This window comes from Neolamprologus multifasciatus, chromosome 12, assembly GCF_963576455.1.
Source record: "Neolamprologus multifasciatus chromosome 12, fNeoMul1.2, whole genome shotgun sequence".
In the NCBI taxonomy this organism is placed as follows: Eukaryota; Metazoa; Chordata; class Actinopteri; order Cichliformes; family Cichlidae; genus Neolamprologus; species Neolamprologus multifasciatus.
The window spans coordinates 6,307,058-6,332,626 of NC_140450.1; the positions used below are offsets into that span (position 1 = coordinate 6,307,058).

Consider the following 25,569-nt stretch of genomic DNA (forward strand, 5'->3'; position numbering starts at 1 on the left):
CAGTGACGTTATCCTGTGACGCATGCTGGACTGAAAGTGAACAATTTCTTGTAAAGTCAGACAGAAAGTCTGTTTAAAATGCAGGCACACCTTTGGTCTTTAAAATTGACATTTCTAGGACATACAGTTCTGAAAAGTTTTGTTGGCATGCAGTTTTAAAAGTACTCAGTAACTGCTAGAAATACAACTGTGCAGGTGTTTGCTAACATATTAAGAATGATAACTATTCTCATTATCCCTCATTTTTTCAGATCACACGAGCTCAGTACCAGAACGGCCTGATGGCATCTCGCCTGGACAGCACGCCGCAGTCCCCCGAGAGCAGCCACAACACTATTCGCATGGATCAGACGCCTCCCACCACCATCGGTAACACCACCATTACGGACCCGGGAGCAGACTCCACCCCTACGGAGAACGGCCCGGACGAGACGACGCTCCTCCTCCTCAACGAGCAGAACTCGCCACACACAGGCAACCACCACAGCCCAGTGGAGAACAGAATCTGACAGCCTCCACTGGTACCAGCCCTCCATACTCCTACATTGGCCCACGTGCACTACTACGCCCGGTTGTATGCCGAGGAGGGGAGGATTGTGTGTGAGTGCGCGTGTTTGTGTGAGTGGGAATGCAGGCACAAGCTGATGAGGCCCAAAGAGTCAAGCCACGTGCATACTGTGTAAATATGCAAAGATTAAACACACACACACAATCGCGCAAACACTGATGAGCCAAAACATTTTGACTGTGCTTAAAGGATGAACAGGATATTTCCGGCCATAATGTTTGGGCTCATCGGTGTACACACACATACCAAAGTCTCCACACCTCTACCGATCGTTGGAAGTTTAGCGACAGAAACGAGTATCGCGTCAGTGTTTGCACATGCCTCTTGATCTGAAGGACCTGTTCGTCTGGACCAGAAAGCTCCTCCATTTCTCGTTCAGAGGTGTTACCGATTATTTAAGTGCGTGTGGTGTAGTGTGTGTGAGAAAGAGTGTGCGTTGCTTCTAAATCACTGTCCCTAATCAGAGACTCAGGGAGACTCCGCCCTCCTCCTCATTTCCGGATGTATGTAAAAGCAAGTGTGGTCGAAAGCCCCCAAACCAGCCCATCGCCGCATGTGTAGCAGCCTGCATCCCCCTCCTCCATACAGCTAGAGGACAAAGACGACCCGAGCATGTCTGCGGAGTTCACACAAAGTAATATGTGTACCATAGAAATTTATAGTGAGATATTTATTGGGGGGATTTTGTGGTTAAATGAGGATGGGGATGGGGTGGATTTCTATCTATAGAGATATATTTTCTCTTCCTTGTTTCCTGCATAGAAACAGCTGGTAGCCCAGAGCCTTTATCCCAGAGTTGTTAAGAGATTTGCCGCTGATAGACCACCAGTCTGTATTGTGAACTAGACAATCAACATGAATATTTTGAATGTGTTAAATTAATTATGTAGGGTACGTTAACTGTGGCTGCCCTGCTCTCCAAATGCCATATCTGTGTCACCTTTAATTATGTTCCTCCGAGGACAGACGTGGAGTTTCTAGATGGGTTGCAGAGACGAAGGCGTTCGAGAGCAAAGAATCCTTTCCTACTTTTTTGTTTTGTTTTTTTTGTTTCTAAAGACGATGGGTAGTCTGTGTCTGTGCGTGAGTTTGCCTGTACGAGACCAAAACTGGCCATCATGAGACTTGTTGGGAGCAGAAACCAAAAGTGAGACGCTTGATCACCTCCTGACTGGAAAATACTTTAAGAAATCTGAGAGTTTATTTATTGAGTTTAATGTCTGTGTATGCGTGTATATATTCGTGTTGATTTGAAGGGGAGAAAATGCAATTTTATTTCACCGTTTTGGGAGATTTTACATGTTAAAATGTTTCTTTCCATTCAGTGATTATGTTCGGGTTTTCTTTTAGTTTTTAATGTAGGAAAAGGGGGGTCACTCTAACATCGTTTTTGTATTTGTGTCTCCAAATGCAACATTAGCCACATTCTGTCAGGTTTGTTTGTGTGTTTGTTTGTTTTTTGGTTATATTTTACCAGTTATATTTTACTGTACGCTCAGACAACGTCTTAAAGGAGAATCTGAAAATCTTTTTCTTTCCCTGAACTCTAACAGGAGCACAGCCGTGTTTCGTGGGTATTTCTTTATTTTGTGATACTCTGCTGCTTTTAAGACACCCGTTGTAGAATTTTATTTCCACACTAACAACTACATGTAACAGATATTCACTTTTTGGTACTTTTTATTAGGCTATACTTAAAAGATGGTCATAGTGTTTAGGTTTGAAACATGAGCCCAATGTGGAAGTGCCTTAATCCTGTGTTCTTTCTAATGGCCAGCAGGGGGTGACTTCTCTGGTTGCAAAGAAAATGTAATTATATAAAAGTTTATGAGGAAATGAATCTACTTTAAGACCACAGCAAAAAGGTTAATTTTGAGTTTGCAGTCTGAATTGCAAGTTTCACTTTTTTATTTAGTGTAATTTGATGTTTGTTTAGTAAAACAAGGTCCCAATTAGAGTAAAATTGTGAATGCATTAGCTCGTGGCTGTCTTTTGATAAACAGGTTGGCAGTCCTTGAGCTCGCAGTTCCTCCAGTTGTCAACAGTAAAAATAAATGCACAACTTCATTGAAGATGAAGATAATATAAAGTTTATGGTTGCACCGCCTTTACTTTTTCTGTCATCTTTGAGTAGCAAAGATTTTTTTACAAGCAACAAGCTTCCAGATGTGACCAAGTCTTCTGGGATATGCAGGACACCAGGAGTATGATACGAAGCAAGCTAAAGGAAAGATAATCATGAGCTGGTGTTAATTTAAAAAATTTATTTTTCTTTTATTGTTGCGGTTTTTGAGATCGGGAGCATTAACATAACACCCAGCAGCAAAAATGATTTTGAAATTTGAATAAATTAGTATTACTACATCTACTAATCTACTACTACTTGTTTTCTGGATGAGGAAATCTGAAACCAAAAGCATTTCCGTTATTGTGGAATTTCCTGTCTTGTTGAAGTGATGCGAGTGAGTTTCAGCGGTGGTGGGAAAGGCCAGAGAGGTCAATAAATTTCCAAAACTTCAGCAAGTGCAGCACATGATTAGAATTTTTGTGTTTTTAGAAAATAAACATTTTTGACGTAGTTACGTGTAGTTGACTTAATGTTGTTTCACAAATTATTATTATTTTATTTCTTTCACCAAATACAAAAGTGATCCTCTAACACATAGGTGTCAAACTCTGGCCCGCGGGCCAAATTTGGCCCGCAGCCTAATTACATTTGGCCCGTGAAGCCATACCGAATTACTATTAGAGCTGACCTACTGGTGTTATACAGCTAATATATATATTGTTTAGTATTAACCTTTGCTTGTTCCATATTCAGTTTTTCAGCAAAACATGTTTGAGTCCATAAGAAAAGATTCATTCTTATATCTGGAGGAAGATTTTTTTTTCCAATAAATATTAACGTTAGCCCGCGACTTTGTTCCAGTTTTAAATTTTGGCCCACTGTGTATTTGAGTTTGACACCCCTGCTCTAACATTTCAATGTTAGATGATGCATTTTATGTCTCAGTTGGCAAACCTGCAACCTTTTGCACCAAACTAGATGCTTTGTGAGTGTGACTTGTATATTTGAATCATTTATTTGGCAGGTTTAATTGCACGTTACTGCCTACCAAAGACTAAAGTATAGCACTGATGCTGCTTATAAAGAGGCTGTGGCTGTTGGCTGGCATTTTCTGTGCAAATATTGCAGCTAAACAGTTTTGGGGAAATGCATTTCAAGCAGGCTGTGAATGTATTTGAGCACATGGAAATATATTTAGAAGGGAAATGAGTGAGATTTTTCATCTTTTTTTCACACTTAAAATGCCACTAGATAACGCTAATGGGAAAGATTGTCAATAAATGGTCACCGAAGTCATCTATTTACTTATTCATCAATCAACTATCCAGTTTAGTTGACACCAATTTAAATCAAATAGTGAAAGAAAACCAGCAGCCCCTCCAACGCTTTAATGACAAACCCCAGTGAGTAAACACTAGTTCTACTTTTGAATCTGCATTAGCTTCATGTGCTCATGTTTTACACCGTTTCCAAGAAATGTTTGTATTTCTTGTCTTTTAAGCAACAAGTAAGAATTTTGCAAGTGACAAAGATTCAAAGAGTCCACAGTTTTTGTGGTTTAAAAACAGAAGCAGCACACAACACACAGTTGTGTCACAATGCTGCCAGTAACCCGAATTTCATAATCATATTATCACTGACTTCATCAAGTGACTGCAATAATTTCACTCCCCTGTCCGCACAGAAGCTAAAGGACTTTCTCGCTGCTGTGTTGGCTTCACTACTTTCTAATGACTGTATTTTTTCGTGTGTTCATTCCTGTTTTTCTTTTTTCTTCCTTGTTTTTTTACTTAAACACCACAGAGACACGCAAACACACACTCCTATTTCAAAGGACTGTATATTTTTTCCATGTTCATGTTGGAGTGGCCCCCCATCCCACACCCCCTGCTTTAAATTGTTCTGGGTTTGGGTTCATTATGGTGCACGTGAATGTGTTTGTCAGTGCCTATATAATGGGGTTTTTTTTGTTTTTTTGTACCTCAGAACACTGTTAGTGATTGTGGTAATAACTTTTTTTTTTTTGTCTCGAGTTAAATTTGGGAACAGAGCGAATGGAGCGACTGGCATTTGGGAAAAAATACTGATTGTCCTTCATTCTCTCTGGCATGCTTTAACTTAAAAATATAAATAGACACAAGGTGTAAATACTGTTTTATAATTTCTGTCTTAATGAGTTTTGAAAATGAAGAAAGTTATTAATAAACCTGAGATATATTTCTCTACAGAGCTTTGTGATTGTTTTGTTTTGTTTCGTTTTGTTTCTGGGGCTGATCTGACATTTATTTCCCAATAATGGACACATACAATACTACGCTTATTAGTCCTCTATACTGTTTAAAGCTATAAATATATTTAATGCAAATCTAATTTTTCACCACTGACTCACAGATTTTACTTCTTGTTTTTGATAAAAACAAAACATTGCCTCAGCAATCAAACACGTATTCCTCTAGCTCAGAGGTTCCCAAAGTGTAGGGCCCGCACCCTAGGGGGGGGCCCAGAGCCATTGCAGGGGGGGGGGGCCCAGAGCCATTGTGGGGGGGGCGGTATGAAAAAAAAAAAAAGGAATACTTGGACACTGCTAGCATAATGGACAGGTTTTTGACGGGGCTCCCACACAAACGCAAAGCAGGATATGAAGCATCGCCAAATATGTTTCCAAACCAACTTCCTTCTAAGCCAAAGACAAGAAAATATGGTGAAGCAAATCTTCCCTTTGGCTTCGCCTGCACAAATGCCAAGGTAGGTCTCCCCTGCAGAATTGGTTTTCCCTGCGTCGGGAGCAGCGCTGGGCTAACAAATCACGGACAAACAGAATCCCACATTCTTGATTTTTAGTTCACAAACACTTCTTGACTAACTACTCCTGACATTTTGGAGATGTTAGCTCCATATACAGTAAAGTTACAGCGGGATACAAATAATATCAGGCTGATCCTGCCACGATTTGTCCCGCGGTTCAAATCACAGACAAACAGTATCCCACAGTTGTTTATGTTTTTAAACCCATTTTGCACAGAGAGGCATTTTTTGAAAAATGTATTGATAGCAATGTTGAATATTAGTTATTAGCCATGAACCATGAAACAATTGGAAGAAAATTCTATTTTTGGAGCCTTTTGATAATACAAAAAATAAATAAATATGAATTTGCAAAAAGAAATTCACATTTGTATCGTATTTACTACATCAGGCCTTTATTATTTAAAATGCATTGTGCATTTTTTTTTTTATTACATTTTTTCAGGAGGAAGAAATCAAACTGATGATGTAGAAGTCTTAAAAACCTGCATTTCAAAAATGATACACTTGGTTTTGAATGGTTGAATTTAAATGGTTAGGATATGGTGCATAATCTTTACAATAATTCCAACTATAGTTTTCAGAGCTTTCAGAAGCACAAGTCTGGATTTATCACATCTGCATCTGATGAGTAGAAACGAGTAGAGTAAAAGAGTAGAGTAAAACCAAAGAGCCCTTTGTGGTATTGGTCACCATGGTTTTCTTCTTCTGACTTGGAAAGAAATTAAATGATCATAGTTGAAGCCACAATAACACTCAAAAAATCATTCTTTTCCATCACAAACAGAGTTAGACTTTGATTTGAGTAAAATGCAACTAAAAAATGTAAAAACAAAGTTTTACTTTAATAATTAATCATTTTACATGAGTGAAACTCCACTTTATGCCAATGTAAAGACATTTAACTACACGATCCTTGATTGTGTTTCTTAGCCTTTTGTGTGACACCCCTGCAATTGCCCCCATGGTGATTAATCTGTAGACAAACAAAATGAGACAGAAAGACACACACCAGGCTGTCAGGAGGTTATTCATTTATACAGAGTGGCCTACTGTTCCCTCTCACTCCCAACTTCATTCAAGTGTTCAGCTGGAAAAAACTGGTTCTCCCCAGTTCGCTGTTTATTGCTTGTAGCCGCGTCACTCTCAACGGCAACACTTCAGCATTTCACCACATGCCAAAACGTTCACCTTTGAAGAATGCTGTTCGCTTTGGATGTACCTATACACACCTGATTCACCCAGGCTATGGTGCGCGCACACACACACATTCTCGTTTTGCTATCTTAATGAGGACATCTAATTGACCATAACATAATTGGAACCCTGACACTAAAACCAAATTTTCAGTTTAAAAATGCCTTCAAGCTCGTGAGGACAGGCACTTTTGTCCTCATAAGTGACTGTTGGTCCCCACAAGTATAGTAACGTTCCAATTTATGGTCCCCACAAAGATGTCTAAACAGACACACACACACACACACACACACAGATCACCTTTTTTGTGCAGCTACTTGAACATAAAATCTGAGTCACTTATTCTCCAAAAACACTGTTTGTTGTTCCACTTCTAAACGCATGAATATATGGAAACTCAAATAAAGTGTCCTATATTGCTAATCTCATATAATACTCCAGCATTTATTAGTATTTATTTTATAATGATTTTTCTTCAAGATGATCAGTGATATTTTCAGATCAGAGCTTTTAATGTTGTGGCTAACCGGTATTGATGAAAGAATACATTTCCCCCTTTTTTTTAATGACCAATAGAATTACACTGAAACCATACTGAATTGGTGTCTAATGTCTTTTAAACGTAACCTTATTAGGGCAAATCAGGTTTTGTTCTGGTATTCCTAAGTTTCCTGGAAGGCTAATTACTTTGTGGTGAGCCTGTTGAGGCTTGAAATTTTCCTCTTCCTTGTAGTTCACCAGTCATCTGTTGTACACAAGCACTTAATTTTAATGATTATCTGATGTTTCCTGTTGCACCGGTAGTGGGAGAAAATTTTCCCTGAGGGGTAAGGCTTTGGAAAGGCAGTGATGAAGAAAGAAGGTTTCAGCTGATGAATGAGTCAACATACTTTTAATTCCTGTGTGAAAACGTAAAGTCGAGAAATTGAGGTTAAATTTGTTGGAGCATTAAAAAGAGCCCAAGAGCGTCTTAAGACTAAAGTCTGATGTTGTCAGTTCTAATGAAGATGCAGTCACTTTGGAAACATGAGAGAAAAGCTTCTTTTGCTTTAAACTTGATTCATTTGCATAAACACTGATAGGACATTTTTTTGAATTTCATATTGTCATTTTTGCAACATTACGTGGTATTGCTACAATGGAAATACATTAATAAAGTAGTTGGAGCTGTGTCACCTCGAACACTATTTAAGTAGATTACGTACAGTGGCTGTAGACTAGATTTTACTGGAAGTTGCTTATATCTTTTTCTTTCCTCCTTCCTTGTTGGTGTGAAATGATTCTGAGAAGTTGTCTAATACAAGAGATTATCAGCTGAAACTGATACTGAAGCATGGATTACACACTCGTCTGTACTGTCCGTTGTTCGTTATTGCTAGAGCGTGCTGTATTATGTAGGAATGATGTGAGTCAGTTCTGAAGGAAGTAGAAGGCGGATCGAATTTCAAACCGGAAAAATTCCAAAGCTACTGGCTGTGTCAACACCAGGAATTTTAATTGTGAAAATAGCCTAAGGGAATAATGTGATCTTGTATAATAGAAACAGTGTCAGGTCTGAAACATCACCTAGACCTGCTATTAGAAGGTGGAGAAAGGAGACGAGTAATGATAGCTATGGGGCAAACCTCATCGTAATGTCATTAGCCGTAGTGTGCCAACAGAGATTTCTGGGTGATTGCAGTTCCACTGTGATGCAATCAAACCCTGTGCTGCAGTCAAACTCAACTGGCTTTAACTGGTGTGCTCAGGAAGAGTCCGTGACCAAAAAAGGAGTTTGTGTTGGAAAATGTACACAGCAAATTCAAAAGTGTTAAATGTTTTGGTGTTAGTAGTCTTAGAGTTAATTTTACTCTAAGTAGAGTCACATGCTTTTAATGTAACTCTGAGGTGTAAAATGATAGTAGTTAAAATCGAGTGTTAAAAATGAGTGTTTCTATTTCAAATCTGGAGGTGTTACAATGGAAACATTAACTCTTGACCTCTTAACTCTGAACTCCTAGAGGGGCTATGACACTAATAGAGTAAATTCACAGACTCCGCCCCCAGCACGGCTCCAATCGAAGCTGAAGTGAAGCCGTTTCAGAACATTTTGCTCTACATATTTGAGTTGTTTGCCATGCTTGGTAAGTCATTTTTTCAAAGATTGTTTCAATTATTATTATTAGCTTTTACTTCTGTGGCTCTTTGGAGTTGAGACAAAGCTGTGTGAAAGGCATTAGCCATGTTGCTCGCTGATAGCACCGCTTGCTGTTTTAGCTAGCTGAAAGGTATTGTTTTCGGCAAATACCACAGCCTTGAAAAAAAGCTTGCATGTGAATTTTCGGTTAAATTTTTTGGTCAAATACACCTAAAACAATGTCTAGAATGTGAAATGTTGATATAATGGTGCTACTTGAAGCCTGAAAACGATCTCCCATAAAAAACGAGCAAACAGCAGTAGCAGACGTCCCGACTGAGTTCTACGTTAGCATTTAGATCCCTCCAGAGTTTTGTGCACACGGTTTAGGTAAAAATGAAAAAGGTTGAGGTTTTACATTTAGTTCAGTATTACCTGTTGTCTGTGTCCTTATCTTTTGGGAAAATACTTTACACAAGTAATGTCTCAAAAAGGATTCCTTTTTTTTTTTTTTTTACTGTGCTGCAATTGATTTGTGCCATTAATTAGTGTCAACTAATTTTTATTCAATCTCCACATAGGATATGCTTGTGAAGATGGAATATGGGGGAGAGCAGAAGTGCGTTGAAGTTCCACAAAGTGATGAATGAAGGACATGCATATTGTATTTTGTATTTATTGAAATAAGTGATGAGAATGCTGTTATTTGCATTTACCAGCTCACCTATGTCAGACCTTTTGATAAACAAAATTCTAATGAAAGTGAGAACATGTACACTGTTACATCTTTCAGAAAATATTTTGAAATTGTGGTGCACAGTTCAGAATAAATGTTTTTCAAAAACCATTGCGTCTTTTTAGTAAATGTTTATTTCCAAAAGAAATTTCTAGAAGTTCAGAACAGTAAAATTCCCGCTTTTTAGAATTAATTAGAAGATAACTCTTACGTAGTTAAACTAAAATACTCTTTGAGAGTTAATATATAAACTCTTAACACCAAGTGTTAAATTATCAACTCCAGAGAGATTTGGTGTTTAACACTAAATCAGAGTTAACATACCAACTCTCCAAAAAGAGTTAAATTAACACTCTCTGGTGTGGACCCATATAGACACTTTAAAAGTGTTGAAATCAAATCTGACAGTGTTAATTTGGACATGCTGGATTTGCTGTGTAGCAGCATGTGTAAACACACTTGTTGCCTTATGTAGTTTGAATTATCACTGATAATAAATTACCAGCAGTCTAAATACTTTATATGTTGTCTAGGAGTTAACTTAACAAAACCCTACACCAAGGCTGTCAAACATAAGGCCCGGGGGCCAGAATCAGCAGAGCAAACATTCCAGTCCGACTCATTGGAAATGCTGTGGAAAACGTAAAGGATTGCATAGATTTTGAACTTTTTACTATATTTTAATAAATTTTACAGCTTAGAGTGGCTGGAGGGCCAATCTAGTGATCAAGTAGCAAAATTTAAAAAAAACAAAACAAAAATATTTCTGAAAATGTCGTGTTTTTTAAACTACTCTGCCACAGAGGCTTATAGCGTTTGCCGACACAGCAATGCTGTTGAACGACCTCTTTTTTTTGGACATCAGGAACATCAACAACTAATAACATGCAGTCTTTCGGAAATTGCTCTTGGGTGAATGGCTTTCCTGCTTTGGCGATTGATTCACTAACTGCATAACTTCCTTCAACAGCAGCATCAGCGTCCTTAATGGCTTTGTGGAAAAGTTCTTGTTTCTTCCTTTTGGTAGCTGCTCAGCTAGTTTTTTCCTGTCATTGATTATATTCCTTCAGTATAGCAAGTTACACATAAGGCAGCTCGCACTTTCATCAAACTGCAATGTCCGTCTTTCTTGAAATTTCCGGTCTTGGTCTGTCTGACATGTCTGATTTTGCTGCCGCCTACTTTGATGACATAGTCATTTTCAGTTCTACCTGGGAAGAACACCCGGAGAAGGTATTGGCACGTCTTCAGTCTGCAGCATTGCCGGTAAATCCAGCTAAGTGTAACGTTGCCAAGGCTGAACCTGAGTACCTTGGGTTTGTGATTGAAAATGGAGTGATAAAACCTCAAGTCAATAAAGTCACCGCCATAGGATCCTGTCCCTTGCAAGAGACCAGAAAACAGCTGAGATCATTTTTGGGTATGGCAGGATTCTGTCACCGGTTTATCCATCATTACTCTGCCAGGGCAGCTCTTCTGACAGATCTGACTGGTTCCTGAAGTCCCAATAGGATCCACTGGATGGAGGAGGCTAAGATGGCTTTTCAGGACTTACGACAATCTCTGAATAAGATAAGATAAGATAAGATAAGATAAGATAAGATAAGATAAGATACCTTTATTAGTCCCACAAGGGGAAATTTCATGTTAAGGCTGCCGACCTATTGCCTGCAATGGCGGCGCCATCTTACCCTCCAACCATACATACATTACACAAAAACATCACATGGGGAAGACAGGTCAGAGAGGTATAACAATGGAAAATGCACCACATGAGGAAAGATAAGGAGAAAAAAATAACTCCCCCCAGACTGAGCTCCAACAGAGAGATCAGTCTGAGAACAGAAAAAAAACACCTCTGCACAAAGCACATGAAAAAACTCTTAATACACCAAAGAAACACATGACAAGTAACAGGGATGGGTAAAGGGTGAGAGACAGCCGATGTAGACAGTACATCCGGGCCTGCAGCCTATGCGCTGGTCTCCTTGATCCACTGTCAGCAAGGGAATAAGCGTCGAAGGCGTTTGGAGGGGGGAGGGGGGATGAGTGTACATCTGCATGTGTATATATATATATATATATATGTCTGTCTCTGTGTGTGTGTATGTCCAGAGTTCAGCTGAGACAGTGTCCTTCACCCTGCCAGGCTAAGTAAACAGTCTTCCAGCCAATCCAGGTGGCCTTACATAGAATGGGTGGAACAGTCTGAACACAGAGCCCAGTCTTGCACAGCCCTGATTTTGAGAGACATTTCACTCTTCAGACAGATGCCTCCGAGAGAAATTTGTGAGCTGTTCTGTTACAGGGACCGCTTGGAGAACGTCATCCAGTGGCCTTCATCAGCCGCAAGCTGTTTCTGAGGGAAGTACGATACTCAACCATCGAGAAGGAGGCACTGGCCATTAAATGGGCCCTGGACTCCTTTAGGTATTATCTTCTGGGACAGATGTTCGTATTGGAAACAAACCACAAGGCTCTTCAATGGATAGAGGAGATGAAGGACACAAATGTCAGGATCACGCGATGGTACACAGCAAATCCAGCATGTCCAAATTAACACTGTCAGATTTGATTTCAACACTTTTAAAGTGTCTATATGGGTCCACACCAGAGAGTGTTAATTTAACTCTTTTTGGAGAGTTGGTATGTTAACTCTGATTTAGTGTTAAACACCAAATCTCTCTGGAGTTGATAATTTAACACTTGGTGTTAAGAGTTTATATATTAACTCTCAAAGAGTATTTTAGTTTAACTACGTAAGAGTTCTTCTTACTTCTAATTAATTCTAAAAAGCGGGAATTTTACTGTTCTGAACTTCTAGAAATTTCTTTTGGAAATAAACATTTACTAAAATGACGCAATGGTTTTTGAAAAACATTTATTCTGAACTGTGCACCACAATTTCAAAACATTTTCTGAAAGATGTAACAGTGTACATGTTCTCACTTTCATTAGAATTTCGTTTATCAAAAGGTCTGACATAGGTGAGCTGGTAAATGCAAATAACAGCATTCTCATCACTTATTTCAATAAATACAAAATGCAATATGCATGTCCTTCATTCATCACTTTGTGGAACTGCAACGCACTTCTGCTCTCCCCCATATTCCATCTTCACAAGCATATCCTATGTGGAGATTGAATAAAAATTAGTTGACACTAATTAATGGCACAAATCAATTGCAGCACAGTAAAAAAAAAAAAAAAAAAAAAAAAAAAAAAAAAAAGGAATCCTTTTTGAGACATTACTTGTGTAAAGTATTTTCCCAAAAGATAAGGACACAGGCAACAGGTAGTACTGAACTAAATGTAAAACCGTGTGCACAAAACTCTGGAGGGATCTAAATGCTAACGTAGAACCCAGTCAGGACATCTGCTACTGCTGTTTGCTCGTTTTTTATGGGAGATCGTTTTCAGGCTTCAAGTAGCACCATTATATCAACATTTCACATTCTAGACATTGTTTTAGGTGTATTTGACCAAAAAATTTAACCGAAAATTCACATGCAAGCTTTTTTTCAAGGCTGTGGTATTTGCCGAAAACAATACCTTTCAGCTAGCTAAAACAGCGAGCGGTGCTATCAGCGAGCAACATGGCTAATGCCTTTCACACAGCTTTGTCTCAACTCCAAAGAGCCACAGAAGTAAAAGCTAATAATAATAATTGAAACAATCTTTGAAAAAATGACTTACCAAGCATGGCAAACAACTCAAATATGTAGAGCAAAATGTTCTGAAACGACTTCACTTCAGCTTCGATTGGAGCCGTGCTGGGGGCGGAGTCTGTGAATTTACTCTATTAGTGTCATAGCCCCTGTAGGAGTTCAGAGTTAAGAGGTCAAGAGTTAATGTTTCCATTGTAACACCTCCAGATTTGAAATAGAAACACTCATTTTTAACACTCGATTTTAACTACTATCATTTTACACCTCAGAGTTACATTAAAAGCATGTGACTCTACTTAGAGTAAAATTAACTCTAAGACTACTAACACCAAAACATTTAACACTTTTGAATTTGCTGTGTACCTTGCGATCCAGCAATTCCGATTCACCATCAACCACATTCCCAACAAGCATAAATGCACTGCAGACTGTCTCTCTCGCAGTCCCGGTGAGACATCCAAAGAGGGGGAGTGTGTGATGGCTGCAGTGACAGCCACACAGTGGTAATATCCACTAAGTATTAGTGTAGAGGCTTATACATAACACGACATTCACATTTTTCTTTCTTTAAATATAGGATTTAATTTACAGGATAATAAATAACTGGTTTTGGTTTAGAATTAATTCACATACTCGCATAACACTGTATTCTAAAATATGTGCGCACGTTTTAGTTTATACTGTTATCAGAAATAACAAATATATTTAAAATAATCACTCCAGCTGTTAACACGTTTTTTAAAAGAAAATAAATAAAAAAGTTAGAGAGAATGAAGGCAGAAAGAGCAAGAAAGTTGATTCAGCTGCTTTTTTGATTTAGATTTTTCTTTATTTAGCAGCCAAATGAAAGGCCAAAGAAACAGACAACGTAAATAAGACAACTGGACTGCATCATCCCATTTCCTGCAAATGTTTGTGAAGAAAATGTTTGTTTCTGTCCTGAACTGAAATTTTAGGGCGCAGGAGGAAACAGACAGAACAGAAAACGGTCGTTAAGTCCAACCAAAAAAAACCACCTGGTAGAAGTTTGAGGCGCAGTACAGCGAGCTAAACGGACTCTATGAAAAAGACCAAAGAGAAGACAGGACTATACCTTATAAACACACTGAGTCAGTGGGGATGAGATGCAAGACACAACTTCTAGAGTGGAGTGGGGAAACAGCCAAACTGCACATGCTAAACAGTATAAAGAAGACTCACACTAAACATAGCAGAGATAAAACAGGACAGTGGGATGCGTTGAGTAATAAAAGGATCAAAAACACATATCAAACAGATAAAACTACAGTTTTATGTGAAATTTAAACCGTTTTCAGCAAATCCATGCATGTCCTCACCAGAGATGGGCAGTAACGAGTAAAGTAAGGGATTACTATTGCAAAAACGGTAATTAGATTACCGTTACTTTCCCGTAGGAACGCTGCGTTACTGCGTTACTAAAACCGTGATTTTTTTTTGCGAGAATGTCTCATGATAGTGACATAAGCGAGTGCGACGTTCCTAACAACAGCTGTGTGCAGATCAACAATGGATCATATATCAAGTGCGGGAGAGAGTATGAGCGTGCAGCGTTTAAAGCGTGGAAGTACTGACCTTACTTTGAGTTTGATTCCATAAAAAGTGACAAAAACATTAGTGTCCGTTGTGCGTGGGAAGAAAACTTCTTTTTACAGCGAAAAAAACCCCCTAAACTTCCAAGCAAGCACCGAGTAGCTACGACGTAATGGGACACTCACAGAGAAACTCGCGGATTCTTCCACTGACCGCTGCACACCTGCACCAGGGTAAACCTCCGCCTACGCTACTCCTGCTTTACAGGTGAAAATAGAGCAACAGGACCGCTAGTCTTTGATGTTATTTATTTTCTGCTGTGTTTTACTTGCATCTATTTGAAAGACTGAGTGTAAACACAAAAAATATTTAATTTATGTGCTGGAATGTGCAGAAAATAGGTTTAAATATTAAACAAAATTCTTCCAGTCAGAGAATGGTGCATATAATAAAATTTTTGCTTGATGCATAAAGTTAAAAGCTTAAAACTAATAAAACAAGTTTTAAAAAGAGACTTTTCCATTTGATTACATTTTGTAAGATGATTATGCAGAAAAAGTAGAATTGGGCTGAAAGATCTATCGCTTTATCACCTATTCAGGTTGTAAATCGTGTTGTCAAAAAGTAATTAATTACTTTTGAAAATAAGTAATCAGTAAAGTAATGGGATTACTTTTTTGGGGAAGTAATCAGTAATTAGTTACTGATTACTTTTTTCAAGTAACTTGACCAACACTGGTCCTCACCCCCCCCACCCCTTCAATTCACCTTCCTTAACCCCTTACCCAACTGCAGATTGGATGGCAGTGAGCCTATCCCAGCTCACACTGGGTGAGACGCAGGGATAACACCCTGACACAGATAATCATAGACATTTACATCCAGTTTATGATCATGAGTTGACCATGTCTTTGGACTGTGAGAGGAAACTCCACAATCAGGATCCTCGAGATATAAACCAGCAATGCTGTCAGCTGCACTGCCTTTCACTTCCCATGTCAAAAAACATTCTAATGAAATCTAATATAATTTAGTGGAAGACACATGTCTGGTTATCAAGGATCATATCCTCAAACTCTGTTTGCCAAAGTTTGTCATCTCTCTGCGTGTTTCCCTTTGATTTCATCATAAAGGAAATGAAAAAGCAAAGTGAAACTGCCAACCAGCAGCATAATGCTCGTTTGCTATAATTGCTTCCTTTAATTGTATTTATTTATTGCTTAATTTAGTCTCTTCTTCTTGGCTAATGGTACTGACACACAGTCGGGATTTGTTTTTGTTTTTCTTGCTTTTTTTCCACCGTGATTTTCCAACAGTGTTCTTGTATGTCTCTGTAGGATTGTTTCTTTTTATTTTTTGGTTATCTGTCCCAGATCACACACGCCGATTCATTTCGTTAGTAAGAAGAACCAGTGAAAATTCCAGGCTTTTATCTTTAATTGTTTTCAAGTTATTCACGTTGCCCCAGATTTCAATGTGCCGGAAAATAGCCTGAAAGTGGGTCGGCTGACCATTTAAAGATCTATATCTTGAAAAGTATTTGCTATATGAAGCTAGAATTTCACAGCACTCATTATATGCTTCCAAACTTTGGACCATAAAACCATTATCTGTCAAACCTGAACCCTTTGTTACTGTTTTAATAGCCTTTATTTACCTTCAATATGCTCAAATCACCTCCTTAAAAATTCTGTTTTTAAAATGATAAATCTGGAGTCAAGTGTGCCTATTATAGCTGCAAAACTAGTCACACAATGAAAACTTTTGTTTGGAGCTTATCGGAAGATCGTAGCATTTTTAAAGTTTACATGAAGCAACAGGATGTAAATATCATAAACAGTATATTTAAGTGGAGCCCTTCCCCTCCCAGGCACTGATAAATTACTCAGAGATTTCAACTGTGACAACTATGCCTGACACGCTCAGTCAATAAAAAGGCTCTAAGAGCATGGGGCAGCAGGGTGTGGTTTTGGCTCACCTGCAGAGGAAGCAGCAGGAGAAATAAACAACCTAACTAATCCACGTTAAACTGTATCTGACTGTATGTTGAGAATTCTTGCTATCAGCTTTGTAACACAAATAGCACCAGTTGCACTACACTTCCTATTTTTTTTCCCTCAAAAAATAACAGCAAAAACCCACAGAGTGCTCAAATAAGTGAGAAAAAATAACAACTTTCAAACAAATAAATGTTGGGTTTCATGTGACGAGCCATGCGCTTCATCGGCTTTCTGTACTTTCTGTTGTTCCCACTGTGACTCCACATGACTTACACTTTTAAGATGCTGATATTACTCAACCCTTTGATACTGTTTTCATACAGGGCCAACAAAGAGTTTACAGATGCCAATCTTACACCTTTATTTACCTTCAGTATACTTAAATCACCTCCTTAAAAATTCTGTTTTTAAAATCATAAATCTGGAGTTAAATGTAGTAACTAAAAAAATATATAAACGTACAGTTTTCAGTATTTTGTTGCTTGTTGATTCTGCTTTGATTTGTGGGAGAGAGCGGTATAGCTTCCTCTTTTCAATATTGCATGTGAGGGTTTTCACACTGTTCATTGTAACTCTACTTCAAAAAATGAAAAACATTGTTTTCGCCTTAAAAATATAAATAACATAATTCAGTGATAGTTATAGTTTATTTATTGCTAGATACTAGGGGACCTAGTGTAATTCCAGTATTTCATCACTGAAAGCGCCGGAGCTCCACGCCTTGTTTGGCTCTAGAAATTCCCTAATAGGAGGAGACGAGGGAACGTATAAAACTCCTGCCAATCAGGTCAGTCAGACAACTGCTAACAAAGCTCACTGACACTGAACTGAACTACAGGTTTCAACAGGTAAGCTGACTCAATTTGTTGACAGTGTTAATGTGGAGCAGATTATAAGGAGGATACTGTATAGAGTGTAGTTGTTTTTTGCTTAGGTTTCATTCATAGATTAAATTCACAAATCGGTGAGGCAAATGTCTATATTTCTTTAATGCATTATATAAAAATGTCATGTTTTTTTGGTTCAATACGAAACAAAAATAAATAAAATAGCTGACAAAAAGGTAGAAGACATATTTAGATAATGTGTGAGTGAATGAATGTGAGTATAATAGAAACTGTTTTTTTGGGCTTTTGCAGATCTTAACTCAGTAAAAGATGGACTTCAAAATGAGCTACATGGCTGAGGAATGGAGCCTCAAGGGACTGGACTTGGAGGTTTTACATCATCCAGTGACAATGAAGAGTGTAGCCCACCTAATCATTGCCGTGAACCGGTTAATGACCAGCACGTTAGGGTCAGTGCTGAGCACAGACTTCCAGGATGAAAACCTGCTGCCCATCAGGGTGAAGAGCTTTTTGGAAGGTAATCACACAGACAAGACTTCATTTAAATAGTGGAAAAACACTGAACTATTATGTTATATACTATTATCTATGTCTTTTCTCTGAAAACAGCATAACAACACAGTATTCAACCATGCACGTCTGTTTTTTTTTTTTCCCAGAGGACAGTATAATAGCGAGGACAGGTCCACCACCTCAGTTCACCAGCAGGGGTGAGATTGAGTGCACTGTGACTGACAGCCAAAAGAGGAGCTTGGTTCTGGTCCAAAGCAGCATGGAGCTCCATGCAGTGATGCTGCAGGGAGGCAGTGATGACCGCAAAGGTAACTACATGTGACACTTAGACGTTTAAATAGTTTAAAATAGTTGAAAATCGTTCTTGATGCAGAATCATCTGTTTTACATCAACTGTGTTGTTAGAAACATGAAGTAGAAAAGAACTAAAATGCCATAAAGTAGAAAGGATAGGTAGCTTGAATTTAGTAAATTGATTCAATTGTGCCTCTAACATTTTCCTGCTTACATATGCTGCCATGTTTTATTAAAATGACCTTGTATCCATCACTCTCTCCACAGTGCACTTGAACATGTCGACCTACGCGCACCCTACACCCATCGCTGAGACCAGGCCTGTCGCTCTGGGCATCAAAGGCACAAACCTCTATCTGTCTTGTCACGAGGATGACGACAAGCCAGCCCTCCACCTGGAGGTAAACTTCTTTCAGGAATCTCACATGAAAAGCACACCATTTGTTATAATCTATAAGACACTGCACACATATAGATGAATTAATATTTGATATCAGGCCTAATTTTGTTGACTGAAACTCTCTGACATGGATGTTTGCTCTCCTCAGGAGGTGACGGATAAAAACAGTCTGACAAGGATAAGCGCTGAAAGCGACATGGTGCGATTTCTCTTCTATAAACGCGACACTGGGCGCAGCATCAGCACTCTCATGTCTGTCCGCTGCCCCGACTGGTACATCAGCACAGCGCAGGACGACGACCAGGTGGTGGAAGTGTGTCAGGAGACCGCCCCACGCTACAGAAGCTTCAACATCCAGCGCCAGAGTTAAAACCCATTAAGGATTCCCAAGATGAATTTTGGAGCTCTATTTGCGCTCCAGTTTGACCTTCTTACAGTATGTGCTACGTACATAAATTGGAATAATTAATGATGTAAAGTTACATCACAAGGTAGCATCATTGTGCTCTCTGAGCATCTGGTGTGTATTTATGTATTTATTTATTTATTTTTATTTCCATTTTTATATCTTATGTCTTATTTTTCTTTAGATTTGATTGAAAGGTATTTGATATGTGAGACTGAAACTTCACACCAGTCTTTTTATGTGTTTAAACTGTGTACTATAAAATTTTCATGCAATGAGAAGGCTGTAGATTTAAGATGGAATGACGTACTGTAACACTCTTGTCTAAAGTAGACACATTGTTTTAAATCTTTTGTTCACCTTGTGTAAAAAAAAAAAAAAGCTCTAATAATACGTTTCTTGCAAAGATCTAAAATAAAAAAATTTAAATTGACAACTTCTGCTATGACATGATAACTGTTAAATAAGAGGAACTTCTCCTTGTACTATACCTGCTTTTATAAATGTTTAGTACTCCAAGTGTTTAAAAAATTAACCCAAAACTGATATATTGTCACAAGCCTATACAATTTAATTTTAATTAAAAAAAATAATTAATAAATGAGTGCGTCACTAGAGGTACCTGGATATAAATCAAATCAAATCAAAATTTATTTATATAGCACATATTAAAACAACAATGTTGACCATAGTGCTTCACTGTCAGTAAAAGCATGAGACAAATAAAACAGGACAACAAACAATAGGTAACAACACAACAAGCTAGAACAGCCAACTAGTTAGAATCAAAAGCCAAAGTAAAAAGATAAGTTTTAAGACGTGATTTAAAAGACTTGATAGACTCGGCAGTACGAATATGAACAGGGAGGTTATTCCAGAGTCTGGGTGCCACGGTTGCAAAGGCCCGGTCACCTCTCCTAGGTTATGCTAGGAGCCTGTGATTGGACGATCTAAGTGCTCTGTTGGGATTGTATAAGTGGAGTAGTTCAGAACGATAGCTGGGCGCTAAATTATTCAGAATTTTAAAAGTGAACAAAAGAATTTTAAAATCTATACAATATTTAACAGGGAGCCAATGTAATTTGGCTAAAATTGGAGTTATCTGTTAAAAGACGCGCAGCTGCATTTTGAATTAACTGAAGCCGGTAAAGAGAAGAGTGTGTGAGGCCCGAGTAGAGGGAGTTACAGTCGTCCAATCTGGATGTGATAAATGCGTGGATAAGCTTTTCAAGGTCCTATAAAGGAAGGAACGGCTTTGCTTTAGATATCTGACGCAACTGGCAGAAGCTGTTTTTTCCCACAGTGGAGAGATGTTTCTCAAGTTTAAAAGAACCATCCAGGAACACTCCGAGGTTTCTTACAGTGAGCGAGAGATGGCTAGCGAGAGGGCCAAGGGCATCAGCTAACTGGTCTAGCGGAGTGTGACTACCAAAGACTTTGATTTCGGTCTTATTCTCGTTCAATGTAAGAAAATTATGTGACAACCAAATTTTAACTTCATGCAAACAGTTGAACAGATGTTGCAAAGAAGCAGTCACATCGGATTTCAAAGGCGAATAAATCTGGACATCACTGGCATAACAGTGAAAGGAGAAAAGAGCAGGACCGAGCACAGACCCTTGAGGCACACCACAATAAATAGGGGCAGAAGCCGAGGAGTGTTGCCCCATAGCAACAGAGAACGACCTCTCTGAGAGATAGGATTTAAACCAAGTTAAAACCGTACCTTTGAAACCAACATCATGTTCCAATCTTGATAGAAGAATGTTGTGGTTAACCGTGTCAAAAGCAGCAGTCAAGTCAAGTAAAACCAAAACCACGGAATAGAGGTTTAAAACCAGACTGAAACTTTTCATTAATACCATTTGCATCTAAATTATAGATCTTAAATTCTGTGTTGGAATCTTAACAGTTTGTTTACAACCACAAATCTAATGCTCCTGTTGCTACTAGAACCTCTTTGGGTTTCTCTTCCTAAAATAAATAATTGCTGTCCTTCGCTGACACTTCTGTTAATTCTTCTTTTATTCCAGTTCTTTTCCTTTCATCTTGTCTCTCTGTTTTGTTTTGTGTCTGTATCTTAAGTTCATATGTCTTAGTCCTGGTCTCAGTCTTCAGTATTTCCCGTCTTATGATCTCTTGACTCATGTGCTTTAGGTTTAGTTCTGCTTCCTTTGTCGCTTTATCTGTTTATCTGGCTAGTTTCAGTTATACTTCCACCTGCTGCCTTTTCCCTTGTTATCCTGTGTGTGCATATATTGTCTGAGTCTCCTCTGATCCTTTTGTCAAGCTCTCCCTCAGAGCTGGATTCCTCTTGGTTTTGTGTTTCCCTAGAAAATGTATAATTCTGGTTTCCTTCTTTTTGATCTGCATTATTTTTGACCTTGTTTGAGCTCAGCATACTTTTAAGTTTAGTTCTAGTTTTTCTTCTGAGCTCTGCATTTCTGGGTGCAGCTACTGCCTGACACACAGCCGACTTCGACTGTTTTTTTTATTTTGTCTTTCTGGGAAGCAGTTTGTAAGCCTGAAAATTACTATGAAAATAAACATTGTTATTTGTTATTTTTATAGATAATTGTAGCATTTTTATTTATGAGGAAATCCACTGACAAGGATTGAAATTATTTAAAACAAACGAAGCCTTATTGACAGTGTTGGGGTTGAAGTAATGCAGCATGTTACTTGATTACTCCATAGAGAAAGTAATTTGTTACACTACTCATTACATTATTTTCTTTGAATGACTTAAAATCCATTTTCACATAATTACCAGTTAACAACATAAACCTTAGGCTACAGTCCCACACATGGACACAAACCCTATCCTAATGAGGACAAACATCTTTGTATTAGTGTTTACTGTTGGGTTCATTCTTGAGAAGGAGAAGAAAAATATGCTCAAAGTGCATTTTCTTCAATTTATTAAGCAGTTGAAGGTTAAGTAAAAAAAATTTATTATGTGTGATGAACAGGATACTAAGCCACAGTTGTTCTTATTTGGCTGTGATCCAGCGCTTCAGCTCATGCTTCTTCTTCTGCAGCTTTCTGGGACTTATTTGGAAACACCGCTTCACCCATCACCATGGCAACCACCTCTTACCCTCCAGTCAGACCTGCAGAAAGAGAAGAAGAGGTATATTTGTATTAAAGATGACTAAATTCCAACATTACGTATGAACATAAAACACAAGGCAAATATGAAAACCAGCCCAAAGACACCTCAAAGCAATCGCAACAGTGATTGAACAGGTAGAAACAGAGCTGCTTTTATTACCTGTTGAAGTTCAGGGTCTGACTGCTGGGCTGGCATCGGCATTTACTCAGCTTTAACATCACTCTGGGTTCTTGGCTATATTTGTGTTAGCATGCTGCCTGTGCAGATGCTAGCAAAGAGCCCAAGTTGTGGCTGTTTCTGTCCTGGATGAAGTTTGCACTTGAACGTTTCATTTTGTGCAATAGAAATAAAGTTATACAAAGAAGTTATAGTTATACAATGAAAAACAGAAACTATTGCTGCACATATTAACAACCGCATTCAACAACAAAATCCATTTTATAATAGGTAAAATGTGGTTTGATATGAGCAGACACCAGACCCAAGTTCAACATCTGTAGACCCAATTCCATCCATCTTCTTCCGCTTATCCGGGACCGGGTCGTGGGGGCAGCAGCCCAAGCAGAGAAGCCCAGACCTCCTTCTTGCCAGCCACCTCCTCCAGCTTGTCTGGGGGAACACCAAGGTGGTCCCAGGCCAGCCGATAGATATAATCTCTCCAGCGTGTCCTGGCTCTGCCCTGGGCCTCCTGCCGGTGGGACATGCCCGGAACACCTCACCCAGGAGGCGCTCAGGAGGCATCCTTATCAGATGCCCGAACCACCTCAGCTGGCTCCGGTTCTACTCTGAGCCCCTCCCAGATGGCTGACCTTCTCACTCTCTCTCTCACTCTTCTCAATCTCTACGGCAGAGGCCAGCCACCCTTCACCTCCTGGCCACCACCCGACTCACAATGAACCCGACCGCTACGGTACCTCCTGCGGTGGTGGGCCTGCAGGAAGATGGGCCCATGTCCGTTTTTTGGGTGGTACCCGGCCGGGCCTGGCCACCAGATGCTCACCCTCAGGGACCCTCCCCTGGTCTGGCTCCTGAATGGGGCCCCGGTAACCCTATCCTGGGCAGGATAAACTGTTCCCTCAGTGGTCTTCTAATAGGGGTCTTCTGAATGGCTCTTTGTGTCGTCCCCCACCCAGGACCAATTTGCCATGACAGACCCTACCAGGGCACAAAACATAGCCCCTGGGATCCCTGGGACACACAAACCCCTCTACCATGAGTAGGTAGCAATTTGCGTAGGGCAGGGGTGTCCAAACTTTTTTCACTGAGGGCCACATACATAAAAATATAGGAGGGGCTGGGCCACTTAATAGAAATTAGGTATATAACCTTAACTTTAGTGTTAGAAAGTTAGAAAAAAGTTAGAAAAATCACTTAAAAGTGGTCAAATATGTTATATTGGTGAATATAATTAAAGACAAAACTGCCTTCATCACAGCTTTCCATAAATGGATCTTTATTGATTTATTCAGAAAAAGCTTTGGTAGCTCATTCTCAGAACAGCAGCCTCAGATTTCTTCTTAGACAGAAGATTTACAGCACAGAGAAAAAACAATAAAGGGGAAAATGGGACGGGTACATTTCAAGCTTGTTTTTTAAGTTATTAGGCTTAGCAACACACCTATTAACGTTAGTTTGAAACGGTTATTAACATTAACATACTGAACTGGACTTAATAACAGGAGTCCATATAATTTTAGTAAATTATTCTGGTGAGTATCAGCTGCGCTGGGTATGTAAATCGGGACATCCAGCCGCGGTGCTGATCGCCACTCGTGCCAAAAATCCGGACAAATGTCACTTGATCAAGGAGCAAATCTGCATCAGATGAGATCAGCTGACTTTGCGAGTGCGTGTGTGTACTCTGTGTGTTAACAAGAAAAACGCATATAAGAAAGTGGTGCGCAAAAGCAGGGTAGTGACAGAATCGATGCGCATTATTGATATTTGAAGCATGTGTACCTGCTTATTATTAACACACGGGTACTGTGGAATATATTTTTTACTCACCTAAAGCGCTCGTGCTCTCGTCCACTCCCCGCAAAAAATTAGCAGCTGTGTGGTGTCTGTGGCATCGGTGCTCTCATCGCATGCGATGGAGTAAAAATCAAAAGCACAGCTTTATCAGACGGTTGCAGTTATATGTTGGCTGACGAGTCTTCAATGCGTCGCACAACTGGATTTCTGGACACGCTGACGTTGTTGAAGTCCTGCACTTTTTCAGGGCACATTATTTGGGTGATTTTAACGAGGCCGTGTTTTATGAGGTCTCCATCTGAAAAAGGCTTGCCATGTCTTGCCATGAGTTGGGCGACCTCATAGCTGGCTATTGGAGCCTTTTCCTGGATCATTTGAGCACGAAAAAAAAACAAACTGTTGCTGACCCTGCAGGAGAGCTACCCTTTGCTTTCATTTCTGCTCTCTCCAGTGTAAGATGCATAGGCCTGATGTTTGGTTTCATAATGACGTCATACATTATAGTCTTTTATAACTGTCACAGTTTCAGTGCAGATCAAACAGACACACGTCCCCTTGAATTATCTGAAGAAATATTCACTCTCCCACCGTGTCTGAAATCTTCTGCACTCACTTTCTACCTTTCGTTTCTTTGGTTCTGCCATGTTTAGTAACTTTGTGGTAAATTTCTTCTGTGATTGTCCTTTTTGGTGGAGCAACTGCCTTGATCAACAGCAGCTCCCCCTGGTGTTAAAACTAAGAAGTGCAAAAGTTGAAGTGCGGGCCATATTCTATTCTATTTATAAAATTACTTGCGGGCCAATTAAAAATGGACCCGGAGTTTGGACACCCCTGGCGTAGGGGGACCCAATTCCTTTCATCTTATTCCTCCTAGTTAACCACTGTTGCCTGGCCTGTAAGAAAATTGATGAGACAAGTCTGCTTCCGCTGTGCTGCAGAGTTTTAAGGCCATAAATAAAAACTCTGTCACCCAACACCTGTCCATACCCAGCCAACAACAGTTGAGGTAATGTAAAGAGAGGAGAGTATACAACATGCCAGATAACAGACAACCTTGCCTAATACTTCTCCAGACACGGAGATGTAAAGAGAGGAACTAGTTTAGGACATCCAAACCACAAATGTTGCAAGGTCTCCTCAGCTTGAAAAAAATACAAGCTTATAATCTTTGACTATCTGCTCTACCACCTGTGGCTCAGGTGGTAGAGCAGATAGCCAGTCTGCTTGCCAAATATCCTTGGGAAGGTACTAACCCTAAGTTGCTCTCCAATGCAGCCATCAGAATATGAATATGTGTGAATGTTAGATAG

General features: G+C 39.2%; 2 protein-coding genes and 1 long non-coding RNA gene across 4 annotated transcripts in view; 2 read left to right on the top strand and 1 right to left on the bottom strand.

Moving 5' to 3' along the window:
• cnnm4b (cyclin and CBS domain divalent metal cation transport mediator 4b) overlaps positions 1–4,423 on the top strand; it is a 53,338-nt gene extending 48,915 nt beyond the window's left edge. For both annotated transcript variants that reach the window (XM_085180273.1, XM_085180274.1), the window contains one exon: positions 252–4,423. In XM_085180273.1, the coding sequence (XP_085036399.1) occupies positions 252–509 (258 nt within the window). In that variant the 3' untranslated portion in view covers positions 510–4,423. The remainder of the gene's footprint in view (positions 1–251) is intronic.
• Positions 4,424–17,503: 13,080 nt separating this feature from the next.
• LOC146506283 (interleukin-1 beta-like) lies at positions 17,504–20,149 on the top strand. The gene is made up of 5 exons (XM_085180931.1): positions 17,504–17,557; positions 17,849–18,074; positions 18,217–18,378; positions 18,632–18,765; positions 18,913–20,149. Exons 2-5 carry the CDS (start codon positions 17,867–17,869, stop codon positions 19,132–19,134), a joined length of 726 nt encoding a protein of 241 aa, XP_085037057.1. The 5' UTR covers positions 17,504–17,557; positions 17,849–17,866; the 3' UTR covers positions 19,135–20,149.
• LOC146506284 (uncharacterized) lies at positions 19,284–20,717 on the bottom strand. The gene is made up of 2 exons (XR_014877314.1): positions 20,504–20,717; positions 19,284–20,457 (listed from the first exon to the last, which is right to left on the bottom strand). It is a non-coding gene; the product is annotated as an uncharacterized LOC146506284 (long non-coding RNA).
• Between the last annotated feature and the right edge of the window lie 4,852 nt (positions 20,718–25,569).

Excerpts from the sequence above, each read along its gene's own strand:
- LOC146506283 (XM_085180931.1), top strand. The coding sequence starts at position 17,867 with ATGGACTTCAAAATGAGCTACATGGCTGAGGAATGGAGCCTCAAGGGA. Across the intron at positions 18,075-18,216 it reads GGTGAAGAGCTTTTTGGAAG|AGGACAGTATAATAGCGAGG; the intron begins GTAATCACACAG and ends TTTTTTTCCCAG. Across the intron at positions 18,766-18,912 it reads AGCCAGCCCTCCACCTGGAG|GAGGTGACGGATAAAAACAG; the intron begins GTAAACTTCTTT and ends TGCTCTCCTCAG.